Here is a 15,129-nt window from a genome sequence, read left to right as displayed (position 1 = left end):
TAATGATGAAGAAGCTCTCCATAAGGTTTCTGTAGAACAACTTTCAAAATTGGATAACCAATTTGACGATTTTCGACAATGGATGTCTCAAGAATACCCTGATAGTCAAGCTCTTCCTTTAATTGAGGGTCTAAAACGTATGCTTCAAAGTGATAAGAATGGAATTGATATTTTGCGTGGTATTGCACACATTGTGGATTCAAATGTGATGCCTATGAAAAGTTGTGCCGAAACCTTAGGTTATACACAACCTCCTACTCAAGACAATCATTCTATTCCTTTGACGACTCCTATTGCTAGTATACCTACTTTTACATCAAACATAATGACTACTTCAACACAAGACATTCCTCCTATGATCACCAGTCATGGGGGAAATCCCTCTTCTTCAATTAACCCTCTTCCTTCATTCAATCCGACTTCTTCATTCATTCCTTCAATGAGTGTTCCTCTTATATCTCCACAAATGAACATGACGCAAGGGGGCAATTCATTTAACCCTTCCATTCCTCCTTGTAGTGTTCCTCCTTTCCAATCATCTCCTATGACTAACTATCGTAGTGTCCCACCACCTTACTCTCTACCTTCTTTCAATAACATAACACCTCCATCACAATCTAACATGTCTAATATGAACTCTTCGACTGAAGCGACCATTAATAATCTTGCACAAACTGTCTCTTCTTTATAGCAACAAATTGCCTCTATGAATCAATCTAAGTTTAGTGTGCCCACATTTGATGTTGCGAGCCCACTTTCTCTTGATATTGTTCGAGCTATTCCCCCTAAACATGTTGAAATTCCGCATTTGGAGCTTTATAATGGTAAGGGTGATCCTCTAACACATGTTAAGACCTTTCAAACAATATGTACTGATTTTGCTTATGACCAAAGGTTGCTTGCAAAACTGTTTACTAGAACATTAAGAGACAAAGCCCTACAATGGTATTGCTCGTTGCCTTCCTATTCTATTACTTCTTTCGAACAACTTGCAAATGCTTTCATTCAACAATTTCAAAACAATATAAGTCCTAAAGTTACTTTGGTTGATTTAATGCATTGTAAACAAGGTGTTAAAGAAAAAGTGACTGATTTCATTGGTAGATATAAGCATTTGTATGCTCAAATTTCTTTTCCAGTGCCTGACAATGATATTCAAAGAATCTTCATTTCTAATTTACAAAAAGACATTAGAGAAAAACTCCTGTTTTCTGAGTTTACTTCTTTCCAACAGTTGTGTGCAACTCTTCACAATTATCAACTGACTGTGAGTCAAATGGAACAATCACATCCTATGGCTCCGAGTGATAAGGGTGATAGTAGTCAGCAACCATTTGGAAAGTTTAAACCGAACAGAGAGTCCATTAAATTCAATGAAAACATCATCAACAACAATGTGAATGCAGCATCAGGTGTGTCTCCTATTTCTAAGTTTTTCAAGAAAGAAAGAAAGTTTACTCCTTTGAATGAATCATTGCATAGTATTATGAATAAGTTATTGGAACAAAATGTGCTTACTCTTCCTCCTATAAGGCAAATTGATCCTGCAAAGATTAATTCACCCTATTTTGATAACAAATCTTTTTGTCAATTTCATCGTCAACCTGGGCATGATACTGAAAAATGTTTTGCTTTAAAGGGGAAAATTCAAGATTTGATTGATAATAATACTATCTCTGTTTCTGGTGTGAATGATAAAGGCAATACATCTGTAGCTCCTCCTAACCAAAATCTTCAGATTTTTACTGATCCATTGCCTTCTCATACCTCTAATGCGATTGATACTACTGATTCCTCTGTCTCACCTGATGATCTCGTGTCTATGACTCTGAATGTGATTAACTTTGTGGAGCAACAGAAAATCCCTAAAGAACCTTCCATCACATTTGATTCTAGTGAAACTATCAGGGCACCTGATGGTCCTTTATATATAGTTGCAAAAGTCAAGAATACACCTTGCCGTGGAGTGCTTATTGATCCTTCTTGTATGGTTAATGTCATTACTGAAGAATTTCTTTTTACTTTGCAATTGACATAAGTGATCTATGATGAAACAAATGTGGTTGTGAAACTATTTGATGCATTTTCTTCTCCTGCAATTGGTTCTATTACATTACCTATTGAGGTCCATAACAAATCCCTTGATGTGGACTTTGCTATTATTCCATCATCCGAACAATTTCGTGTGAAGCTAGGCTATCCTTGGCTATCTTCCATGAAAGCTATTGCTTCTCCTATTCACAAGTGTTTGAAATTTCCCCATAATGGTGAAGTTGTTACTATCAATCATAGTCTCTTTAAACCAGCTGAAAGAACTTCTAGCGTTCCTATTGATTACTTTTGGCCTAAACAATTCCAATCTCTTCCTCCGCGAAGTGATCATCTTTTCAAATCTTATCAAAAGTGGAAAAAAGATATGATCCTATCTCTAAGTGAACCTAGAACACCCAAACTTGACATTCCTATCATTCTTGAGAAGGAAGTTCTTCCTTTGAAAGATAAAACTAATGTCTTTCCTCAAGAAGATTCCCAACCCATTCCTATGGATGTGACTATGCCTATATCTAATAAACTTCCTAAGAGTAGACCTATACCTCCTCGTCATGATGGACTTGGTCTCCTTCCTAAACCAAATATTCCTCCTTTATATGGAGCAGTTCCTCCTCCTTCCTTTTATAGAGAGAAGAGACCTTCCTCTTCTCCTATTATTCAACCTAAGAGACCACAACCTAAACACCCAAGTGATAAGGATGAGAACATTCCTCCTCCTCAATCTCCTAATCTTCCTACTAAGACTAGACGAAATCGTTCTGCACGTGAACGCCGACGAAAGCGTCGTCTTAGAGCTCAGGCAGCTGCTTCTCAGACTTTACAATCCCCAAAAACACCTTCAACAAGCATTATTCCATTTTCTCCTCAGCCAACGATTGAGCCGAAATCTCCTAAACATAAGATGCATGATGGTCTTGATCCTGTGCGAGTTAAAGATCCTATTTTTATAAATCTTGATGATGATATAGATGAAAATGTTATTCATGATGAAAATGCTACTTCTCCTGTTCATTCTGATAGTGAATATGAACTTGTTGATATTGATAACCATTTATCTAATGAATTTTCTAAAGCACTTATCCTAGCTCCTAGACAAGAACACCGTGGCTTGGGATATGAACATAGCCCTTGTTTGGATCTTGTGATAGCTCCATCTGCTGTGTTGGATGTTCCTCCTCTAGCGTGTTCCCTACCTTCCCGAAACATTGATCAACAAGATCGGGGGGTAGATGACGTGCTAGACTAGTTTCATTAGCATAGCAGATTCTCTCCCCCTCTCTTTTGTTACTTCTTCTATATGTTATTCTCATTCTTCTATTTGTTGTCCTTAGTGTTGTCTACTTGAGGACGATGCAAAGCATTGAGATCTCTTGATCTCTCTCATGTTGACTCAAAAGACACATGTGTTCCCTTCTTCTAGGTGACCTTCCTTGATTGGGGAATGAAGAACAATTATGCATACATACATATGATATACATGAATTATCATACAACATACTGACCCCGAGGAAAGCGAAGTCACCTTGTGCTTTGTGTTTTGTGTCTATTATCCTTGGGCTTATCTCACACTTGGGGGCTAAATCCTTGTGATAACGTGCTCCTTTCTCATTTCTTATATGTATCACTACCTTAAAGCAATCACCCCCAGTGAGGCGTGTGCGATCGCTTTAACGTAGGGGGGCATACATCCCGTTCATATCTTTTCAAGATACTTGAAAATTTCTTGGCAAATTTAGCTTTGCCTTGAAAATTTTTGATATCTTTCTTGCATGACTCATAGTGAGGGAACATTACTACTGACAGTCATGGTTCTCCCTCGTGATCTTCCCTTTTACTTTGTCAATCGAAGTCGTAAGATCCTTAGTCCACTGGGGGCTTGGTGTATCTTGCCTCCTTGACGTGGTGAAAGTTTTTCAATATTGTTTCCTTGTACTTTACCGGAAGTATGAGCGTACGCTTATACTCCCGCTAAAGTGGGGGCTAAATGTAGCGTCCTAAAATTGCGACACTTGCAATTTCGACCACATTTGGGTCTTCACGATGGCGATGCAACACGGAACCTGAATGGAGACCCCGAAACTTGTTCACAACATCAAAAACTGCATTTTTCCAGCACCCTGCTTGATCCTCCTTGCACCCTGCTGTCCCGGGAGGTGGGACTAGAGCGCCCAGCGCCCTGGTCCCCCAGGACCATGGCGCCCAGCGCCCTGGTCCCTGGCCCTATTTTGGGCCCGGTCTCCTATGGGACTTCGGGCCTTTTTGTTTGCAAATTGGAAAATAACATTTCTTGGTCGGCCTAAGGTCGGGAAAATCAGTCTTTTAACCCTAATTGGCAAGTATATAAACTGCTTTTCCTCTCTCATTTTGGAGAGGATGGAAAAAGGTGGAAACGATATTCAAACATTCAAGCATTCAAGCATTCCTTCAAGCAATTGATCATTCTAAGTCTCCATTCAAGGCTAGGTGTTGCATTCAAGACAAGGATTCAACCATTGAAGAGGAGATCACATACTACAACACACAACATACAACATACAACAACATCTATACCTTCGCATATAAGGATACAAACATCCTTACAACAAGGTATTAGTACTTGTTTTACATTACATTTACAAGCATTTCTCATTTCTTGGTTAATTCCAAAACCGGGGTTTGACCTAAGGGCAAATCCCTAATCCCTAACCCCCCAATCGTCCTCTCTTTTCTATGTGTAGGTTGCAGGTACGCGGCTGAAATTGAAGATTTGGAATCCTTGTGCAGAGACGAACAGATCCCCCTTCGTTTCGCGGATTCTTCGGAGGACCGTGTGCACGCCAGGCGCCATCGTCCCGTCAACTTTTGCTCAAATTTGCAGAACAGCACCGTCCCGACATTTTACTGCTAATTCCAGGTCCGCAGCTTCATATCATATCCCTATCTCTGTTTATAAGTGAATCTTTCCTACTTTCCATGCATTCCTAGCTTAAACATTCTATCCACATTCTTTACAAAAGAGGGTATCCTTGCTATCACAACCCTTGAAACTCATATAGAATCCAATCTTGCATTGTGTGGGATTGGATCTTGTGGGTTTCAACCCCTCTTTTGAATGTAAAGTCCCTCCTAAGTGAAAACCATCAACCCTAGTTACTCTCCCTTCTCTCTCCTCGGAGTTGGGGAGGGGAGGACGACGAGGGTTCGATTATTTTCCGCTTTACAATTTTATATTTTTTTATGTTTTAACTTATTATTATTATAATCTTATTAAAATGTTAAAATATTACAATTCACAAAATGGCCAATGACAAGGATTTTGAGTGTGATGATTTCCCTTGTGAATTTACGATGAACATTTGGGATTGTATGGGTAAGGGCATGCATAAAGTCTATCTAAAAGCTTTCCATTCCAAGTCCTTAGGGAAAGTCATTAATAAAGGAAACATCAAGTTCACAGATATAAGACTAGTGATCAAGAGGACATCTATAATTGGCGATTTATTACTCTACTCAATGTGTCATACAAAATTATCACCAAAGCTTTGAATTGGAGGTGTATCATCTCCTTTTGTGGATTACACAATTAAATAAAACCAACTTCATAGCATTTAGATACATCCTAGATAATATCATTGTGATCTGGGAAGGCATGGAATGAGCTTGATGCTCTTATTAAAAGGTTATTTTCCTATCATATGATCACATTGAATGACACTTCATTTTTGTCATGCTTCAAGCTCTTGGATTTGGGCCCCATTTCATCCAGTCTATCTATATGCTCTTTATTGGTATGCATATATATGCATCACCAATAATGGTTGTTAGTCCAATGCTTTTGGGATCTTCCATTATATAATTTTCTAGCATTGGTCATTGGCCTCGGCTCTTTATGTACTTGTTACTGAGGTCAATAACTACCTCTTGGGTCACTTTGTATCTCAAGAGCTTGTCAAAGGTTTTGTCTTACCCAATTCATCAACTTCACTTGTTAATGACCATTATGTAGACGATTCATTCCTCTCTCATTAAAGAGGAGAAAAATATAAAATAAGAACTCAAATGCTTCTATACTTTCTATCAAACCTTTGGCTTGGTCATTCAATGGCATAAGACTCAATGCTACAAATAATCCTTCCTTCTTACATCCCCTTGGCTAAATGCTTTCGATGGAAGTGGATTCATCAAAGAAGAATCTTCAAATACTTGGGCATTCCCTTTTCCTTTTAAGCTTCTTAGATTTCGTAATGACAAGTGACTATTTCCAAAATTGAGAAGAATCTTACCAAAACCCTTATTTCAACAATAAAATTTCATGTATGCTCTAAGATTACTGTAGTCACCCATGTGTATTATTCCTCCTCTTGAGATCCTTTGAAATCCCCTTAGATGAAGTTGGAAAGTATCCATGATTTCATTTGTGCTTCCTTTACAAATCATAAGGGTTTTTATAAGGTTTCCTAAGAATTCTATTGTCTCCTTCACGAGTTTGGATGGTTGGGTCAGTTGTCCATGTAGTGACAAAGTTTGACACTTTGTGCTAAATGGATTATCTATGTTTTCACTAGAGATGGACCCTAAAAAATCTTGATTCGATATTACATTTCCTCTTAATGCCCAATCGAAGAACCTGCTTGAAAGGGGATTGATTTTCAAGGTCTTCTCAATATGAAGAATGCAAATCACATTGAAGACATTTTTTTTTCAAGAAAATTGTGAGAGCTTGTAAAGCCTTAAAACCCTAGCTCTTTGGAATGGTTCAAGATTTTATGACGGTATCTTCATTAAATATTAGAATATTTGGTGGTTCCCAATTCTATAAGATTGAGGTCACCTCTTTACTGGATTGTCTTAGGTATGGGCTCCAATATTTTACAAGGAATAAAATCAATGTTTATGAGATTTAATCTCTAGAACTTTTGAGTCTCATATCATAGATTATCACTAAGGCTAAGTTTCACCTTTCTAATTAGGATTGTAAAATATTTAATATAGTCATAAGGGCTATTTTGACTAATATGTTTCACAAAATTGAAATCCAGTCTTCTAGAACTTGGTGGAAATATTGGAAGTGAGATCCAAACATTGTTGTCTACAATTATAAGCCTTGACAAGGTTATTTTTGTCTTTATCCTCACCTTCCCATGGAGTCAACTTCAAACCAAAGATGATATTTATATTCTTTGATTTCTATATGGTAACACTAATTTCACACCATTTGGTCGCTTGTTTTGGAACCAAAATTGGCCCATTTTCTTAGTGTATTCTTTTCCAAGGCCTTCCATGTGGTCTCTAGACTTTCCCATTTGAATATTCAAAATCCTCATTGCCCTTTTTTTTAGGTAGTTTGAGTCTCTCAAGCATCTCTTCTACTTATGCCCCAAAGCCTAGAAACTTTGGACCTAGATTCATGACTTTTTAAAATCCTTTCAACTAGAGCCTTTCTCCTAGCATATGATTCTTTTAGGGGGACTTGTCTCATATCCCTAAAAAATTCAATTGGATTTGGCAAGCTTTCAGTGTAGAGATTCTCTTCAACACATGGAAAGATAAAAAAATTTGCAATTTTTACTAATTTCTCTACTGATCAACATATTTCTCTCTTTTTCTAAAGTAATTATTTGTTTTAATGTTTTATCACAAATCTAGGTGCAATCTAGCAAATTTGCACTAGAAGTGACTCACCTACATGTGCTCCTCAACCATTGGGGAAATGCCCTCTATTGTGGCTAAAGTTTCCCTATTGCACTCATCCTCGCCTCCTTTTGGCAACTGTGTTGGTTGCTCATGTATCGTGGACAATAGGGCTGGTCATAACTTTCTTATTAGTACTCCACCTCTCCACCTCTCAGAAGGTGACTTCTAGGTGGCCTTTTAGTGTAACCTCTAGTTGGTTTAATTCAAGCAAATTTCTTTGGTTTGTTCTTTCTATTTGGCCAGTCCATAAAGAATAAGACAATGATGATGAGGGTTGGGACCCTCCTATGGATACTTTAGACCTCATCGATGCATGGGCTAAGTCAAGTGAACAAGGCCCACACCCTTCCTCCTTTGTTATTGATGTTACTATTTAACAACTTTTTTTTTAATGTTTTATGATTTGATCTTTAGCTCCATATGAACCCTTGAAGTGATTTTATATCCAGACTCCCTTCTTTCTATGAATGTGTGATATTATTTTATATAAATGGTGATGCAAATACTTATTCATGAAATAAATAAATAAAAATATAAAAAATTCTAAAGAAAAATATTACAATTACATAGAAAACTAAATTTTAAAAGTTTTTAAATCTTTTTGAATAAAATTTTACTATAACTAGATTGATTTAATTATATTTTAATTATAATTTTAGATAATTTCTAAGAAAACTATAAAATGGGAAAAATTGTATATAATTTGTTTAACAAAAGTTTGTCATGCAATTCAAATAATAGCTTAGTTTTAATTATTTTAATCATTGTTTAAACAAATGAATTGACAGATAGCAATGAATTATTTTGTAGCTTCATGTGTCCTCCTCATACACAATGTGACATGCATATGGTTATGTGCACATGCTTCAACATCGAGAACACAAATTGCACAACCATATGCAATATGACAAAGACTATATAAAATTTATATCACATGTAAATGTAGATAGGACACTTTTCACTCTTAAACACAATTTTTTTTTTTTATTATTGCAATGATCATTAATTATTCTGTCCATTTTTGTTCCTACTCTTTGAATAATCCATAGTCAACCTATAAAATGTCATTATATTTAAAGTGATCTTTCTCATAAATCCTCCTGAAAATTATATCAACCAACCTCATAGATCCAACAATAGAATAAATATCCTGAAAATTATATCAACCAGCCGCATGGATCCAACAATAGAATAAATATGTACATTTCAGCATATTCAATGGTATTTCATATATAGAATGGTATTCTCATGAGAAGCCTTGTTAAATAAATTTCTTGACTGTTGGCTATGCTTTTCGTTGCCTGTACATATTCTTCCTCCTTTTTTTTATCTTCTTAACTAATAAAAATCAAAACTTTTCTTTTCCGCATGGATAATGTCTCCTTTTACAGACGTTTAGAATCTTCACAAACACCCAATTGCAGTTCAAATATGTGCGTGAAATCGAAGCAACAGGAGAGCAAGCAAGGTATAGCTAGCAGAACAAAGTACTTGTTTGTTTTAAAATCTCAGGAATGAAAATTAATGCAAAGACAGACAGAGCCAAGGTGGTAGCTTCTTCACTGCCTCCTCGTGACCATTTATTACAGCAGATGTGTTTTTCCAGTCTTTTTTCACCTTTATTGTAAATAATGTGACTCGCAGCTAACATCTTCCTTTATCAATCAAGCACAATCCATTCATTGAGGACCACCAGATAAAGAAACAAACAAACAAACAAGATTGTGTTGACGTGCGAAAAAACAAAGTAGTGTGTAACATCAGAAAGAAGCTGCAGCTTTCTGATACAGGATGGATTATTAGGGTAAGGGTGTACAGAGAGGACTGCAGAACTAACTTGTAGATGTTCTTTCTTAATGGAGGGCGGGTCTCCTATTAGGGAAACTCTGCTTGAAAATTCCCCTGTTCTCTTTGCCAGTCTGACAGAGATTCACCCTCAAGGTGTGGGTGTTTTGTGGATACCATTGCCCACTTCCAGCTACAAGCAAGCATATTCTTTCCTTCCATTCTTCTCAGGTATTGTCCAGTCTCACAATTTTGATGGTCTGAACTAGCTCCCATTTGGGTTTTGTATTTGAGATTGGGTTCTTTGAGCAAGTATTTGGGGTGTAAACTAGCCCTGTAGGTTGAAGGTGGAATTGAATTCACTGAGGTTTATTACTTATGTGAAGTTGAACTAGCCTTCATTTAGTGCTTATTGAGGTTGTATGGTGGGAAGTAGCCCCCATTTGGGGTTTATATTTGAGATTGGGTTCTCTGAGCAAGTATTTGGGGTGTAAAACTAGCAAGTATTTGTGTATATAATTGGATTCATTTAGATTTGTATTTCTAGGTGGTGTGAATTAGCCTTCATTTGACCTAGTTCTGATATGTGGTATTACATTTTATTGGGATTATATAAATTAGCTTCCATTTTGGGTTGAATATATTGAGGTAGTCTGTAGTAGTGTTGCTGTTTGTACTTGGGAGTTTCTGGGAAGGAAGAAGGCAAGTATGTTGCTGGGGCGAGTTCTTGGCGAGCTTTCACAGGCAGCAAAAATTAATTGTTTAAATGTGGATTCAGAAACAGATGAGACTGTGTCATCTGATTCAGAGGTAACTGGACACAATTCCTATGCCATGTCATCACCAGAGCTTGATCTTCATCTGGAATCAGAGAGAGATTTTTTCAACAGATTGCTTACAAGAAGGAAGGAATTGACAGGTCAACCTAACTCTGATACCGACCCAGTGGGTTGCCCATGTTCAGTTTCAGTTCCCTTTAAATGGGAAGAAAAACCAGGAAAGCCTAAACATCAAGACCCTCAAATGAGCACTGTGGCTCTTAGATTGCCACCTGTTCAAAAATCCAACAGTGTTAGCAGAGATACCAACTTGGTATCCAACTACCCCAGGACTCTCTCTGAGAGACTCAGAAGCATCCTGCAGCCCAAACTTCACACAATCAAGCTATATGAAACTTCAGAAGCCAAAGGTGAAGTAGATCCTGGGAAAATTGCTTTAGATGTCCTGCACTATCCAGAAGAATTCCAATGGCGGTCACTCAGGTGGGTAAACCCTTTCTCACTTCTCTATTTTTTCTTTTATAGCTCATTGTGATTGGAGACACTCGTCTTGTCTATCCTGGATTCCTGACCTAGTTATACTTTGAGGTGCCACTAGGCTATTTTCCTCATTTGTGGAAATTGGAATTAACATAAAGTTCTTTTTTTATTTCTTCAGGAATTCATCACCAATAAGTATTTTTGAGGGCCCTGATAGCAGTCCTTCTTCGTGCTCTAGTCTTAGTCTTCTCTCTTACTGCAGCAGCAACAACAGGCCTTTAACATCATCTTCAGCAAGGCATATGCAAAATTATGTTCCTGCTCTTCTAGCTAATCGTTTAATTCCTGTTACTGAGATGCTCAATGCAGTACCTGTGGATAATTCAGATTCTCAGTTTTTTAAGTTTCTGCCTGTGAAAGGAGGTAAGAAAGTAAGAATTTAATACTAATGTCCACAAATTACAGAATAGACAAGAAGAGGGCATAAGATTATGGAATGACTGGATTTTTTTTATTAATGTCCACTGGAAGTCCGTGCAATCGATGGTCATTAAACTACACATACAATTTAACCCAAAATGACTGTGTTGAACTACTCCAGAGGTGGCTTAAAACATAATCCTAAGTTCTAGAGTATCTTTAATGCAACTACCTAGTTGACAGTCAGGTTTAGAAAATTGTGCATATTATTCATTTCATTGTGCTTAATGGAGGTCTTGCTCTTCCTTGCTTATACCTAGGAGAATAAAGCTTCATGAGTTTTGATGCTAGACCATAAACAGAGATTATTTATATTTAATGTTCCTCTGTATGCATGTTTTGGTTGCAGGTGATGTAGGTTTACCTGAACTTTGCAGAGTAAAATCTGTGAAGGGTGACTTCAGTTCCAATGCAAAAAAAATAAATTCACAGAGGTCTGTTTCCTGGGGAGGGGCAGAGTTTATCAGTAGAGGGCAGCCAAAAAGTGTGCCTAGTCCTGTCATGAAACTGAAACATTGCAATACAAATGTGGAAGTTGATAATTGTTCTGTTTCTGCTGCTCCCGTGGTTTTGAAATGTGTTTCCAATAGGAGTGCATCTGATCCTCATTCCTCGAACAATTCCTCCATTGAGTCTGCTAAATCGGCATCTTCTAGAGGACACTGTCATAGCTCACAAGGCATTCCTAAAAGAAGCAAGCACTTGGACAAAGTGAATAAGGACTTCAATGATTCACATGAGGAAGACAGTAGACAAAGCCAGTTAATTGACAGCTATGAAAAGAAGTTCAAGGATGTTAAGCTTCAACAAAAGAGATGGCATTTCTCTATGGTAGGTGTCTGCCATGCACTCTGTATTCTGTTTGTTTTGAATCATGATCTCTCTTCTTGTTAATTGCTAATGCTAATGTTCTTTTTGGAGTACTAATTTTCATTTTTCGCTTCCTATACTAAAGAGAGAACTAAGATTAAACTGTATATTATAACAGCCCCAAAGGATGAACAAGGTTAGCTGTTGTTCTGCTAATGCAAGCACTACTATCAATTGTTGCTCGTCAAGAAGAGCAACTCACACAATCAATTGCAAAGGACGCAGAAAGAATAAGGTCTCCCTTCCAAAACACCAAAAACTTCAGGTAGATTTCTCTTTCCTTCCTATAGCAGAGGATAATTGTATGGAACTATATTAATAAAACTCAGACTTACAAATGAAGGAATTATACTTCAACAGTCTAATTGACCTATTTTAGTCATTTATGGGCTCTCATATAATCTGTTTATTTCATTTCATCTGGCCTTTTGTAGATGGAGTTGAGAAAATTGCAGGAGAAAGATGAAATACAGAAATAAGCTCAAACCCATTTAGGCCATTTGGTGTGAACTGTGACCCCAGTATTTGAACAAGTACACAATCATGATAATGGGAGCAATGGGAGTAGCAGAATTATGTTTGATTCCATTGAACAGGGAGTTGCAACCATGCCAGCTTCCAGTTATTGATTCTGAAGTAATAAGTTTTTGCCTTGAGTTTTGCATTTTGTGCAAAACTAGTAGCAGCTGGTGAATACTAGATCACAAAACCTAAAAGGGGAACTCTGTACATAAGAAAACTGATTTGCCATTGCTATGGTGTACCATGCAAGCCTCCTCAATTTTTGAAGCAATACTCAGATTCAGAGTAATAGCAAATGGATTCAATGCAGATTTAGAGCATTGTCAATAAGACCAGCTTTTTGTCATAAAGTATTCTGTGTAGGCAATTTAACAACTGCCTAGGCAATTTAACAACTGCCAAAGTGCTCAGCAGTCAATGAAAAACATCCCTTGTTTTCCATTGTCTTCTCTTCTTCCTCTCCAAAGGACCAATGTAAACTGAGAATTGAAAAGGCTATTCCTCAAAAATACCAACACAATATCAATTTTCAATTAGTTTTTTTCACTTGTATTATTTGGACTTTGAGTTGGATGTTGGATGATAACACTAGCAAACATCTATGTAAAATACACTGATATATATCAAATTATAAAAAAAAAATTAAAGTAGAGAAAGCAATCTTTATCTGGCTGTCATTTGCTCTGTTTTTTCAAAAATAAAGATAAAGATCAAATGCACAGCAAATCCCATAAAAATAAATTAAAAAATCTGCCTTCCAGATGCTGTTTGTTTTTCTTCCACAGATAAGAAAGTCCATTGCCATTGTAAAATTAAAAGTAATCTATGCAATCAAATTCATAATATTAAAAAAAAAAAAATTCAATATTATGAACTATAGAAATCTAATGTCTTAAAAGTTAAAGCTAAAAATGTTATCCACATAAACACTTTTTCACTGATCTCTATTTTAGGTCAGCCAGGTCAACCCATAAAGAGATATGTTCCACCTTTTGACAAAATTTTCAAAGTTTCATGCAATCCCATTGTGGATTTTACTCGACACAATTCTGCTAGCACTAAATATTTGTTTTTGGTATAATTGAATGCAGAGAGAATTTAGTACTAAGTTACTTCAAAATATTAGTGGTGTGTCAGTGCTGACTTAAATATGGGCAGCTTTCTATAGATCTATCAAACTTAGTTTCTTGTTATCATATCCTTTGCACTGACTAAGCTCATGAAACAGGCACCTCTAAATATAACTTGGGTCTGACATTTCTGTGTGAAATAAATTAAAAGTAAAAATAAAACCTGGTGTTTGCTTTAAAGTAGGTAGTTCTGTGGCCCACTTTACTGCCAAACAAAATTCACGAAAAATTGTGGGAGAGTTCTAGCTCTGTTCTTCAATTCATTATAGCTTTATGAATGCACCCTTGATTGCATTGCAGGTGTTAAAAATAAAATGATAAGTATTTATAGAATTTTTCTATCTTTAAACTGTTAAATCATTGGATAGTTAAGAAAGGCTGGTGACATGACATAGCAGAAAAGCTAGCTTGTATTTAAAGACAAGGAGGTGTTGGGCTAGTGTCATATGCTGCAAAAGCTACCCTGTAGCCTAAACTCAGTTTGGTGAACAAAATGATCAAGTACCAGCACATTAATTGTTACCCTGATAAAGAAAAGGAAAACTGGTAAAGGCACCAAGTGCTAATTTTTAAGTAGAGATAGATTTCAGTGTAACTATGATTAATTAACTATATCAAAACAACCAAGCAAGCATTCATGACAACCACACTAAAAATAATGTGAATGCAAGTATTCAATATAAAAATAATGTGAATGCAAGTATTCAATATTAATATCACACTTCATTTATACTAAAAGTAATAAATATTTATACTACTTTTATAAACAAAACTAATTGCAAATGTAAACAATATATATATATATATATATATATATATATATATATATATATCAAAGAGAAACAGAAACAAACTTGATGAATAAAACTAATTTCATATCTTTAAGTAATAAAACTATCTATTAAGTTTAATTAATTGTAAAAATAAGTTTGAATAATTTGTTAAAAAAATAATGTATGTAAAATTTAATCTAAATTATAGAAAGTAACAGAAAGTAAAATTTATTGTGTGATATTTTATTTGAAAAAATTTATAGTGTTTTTTCTATTATATTGAAAAATAAAAAAATTTCTTGCCCAAATATTTTGTAAATATAATTTTTTTTCTAGATAACAATAAAGAATAGAGTTTTTGAAAGGCGCATAAGCCTTTATTATGTAAGAAGATAAAAATATTGAAACTCAACCCATTTTTTACAAAGCGAGAGTTTTGAAAGGGTCCTAGGTAACACTTTTTTTTAAATGAAAAGATTATGTACTCTTGTGGAGGACGATAGGGTGCTCCCCTCACAAATTACCTTTTTTGTCCAAGCTAGGAAACTTGGTGTAGCAAATTGAATTTGAAAACTCTTCAATTGT

The 15,129-nt window shown here is 35.9% G+C and overlaps 1 protein-coding gene across 1 annotated transcript; it reads left to right on the top strand.

The window, feature by feature from the left end:
- Positions 1–8,966: 8,966 nt before the first annotated feature.
- LOC131078918 (uncharacterized) lies at positions 8,967–13,187 on the top strand. Its single transcript, XM_058016756.2, has 5 exons — positions 8,967–10,772; positions 10,948–11,192; positions 11,599–12,080; positions 12,238–12,384; positions 12,554–13,187. The coding sequence occupies exons 1-5, from the start codon at positions 10,219–10,221 to the stop codon at positions 12,596–12,598; spliced, it is 1,473 nt and encodes a 490-aa protein (XP_057872739.1). The 5' UTR covers positions 8,967–10,218; the 3' UTR covers positions 12,599–13,187.
- Positions 13,188–15,129: the final 1,942 nt, after the last annotated feature.

Source organism: Cryptomeria japonica, chromosome 2 (genome assembly GCF_030272615.1).
Source record: "Cryptomeria japonica chromosome 2, Sugi_1.0, whole genome shotgun sequence".
Lineage (NCBI taxonomy): Eukaryota > Viridiplantae > Streptophyta > Pinopsida > Cupressales > Cupressaceae > Cryptomeria > Cryptomeria japonica.
This window is presented reverse-complemented; position numbering and strand designations above follow the sequence as displayed.

What these genes read in the sequence shown, in the direction of transcription:
- LOC131078918 (XM_058016756.2), top strand. Translation starts at nt 10,219, where the DNA reads ATGTTGCTGGGGCGAGTTCTTGGCGAGCTTTCACAGGCAGCAAAAATT. An exon ending in AGAGATGGCATTTCTCTATG is followed by an intron (nt 12,081 to 12,237) that starts GTAGGTGTCTGC and finishes ATATTATAACAG; the next exon opens with CCCCAAAGGATGAACAAGGT. An exon ending in CAAAACACCAAAAACTTCAG is followed by an intron (nt 12,385 to 12,553) that starts GTAGATTTCTCT and finishes GGCCTTTTGTAG; the next exon opens with ATGGAGTTGAGAAAATTGCA.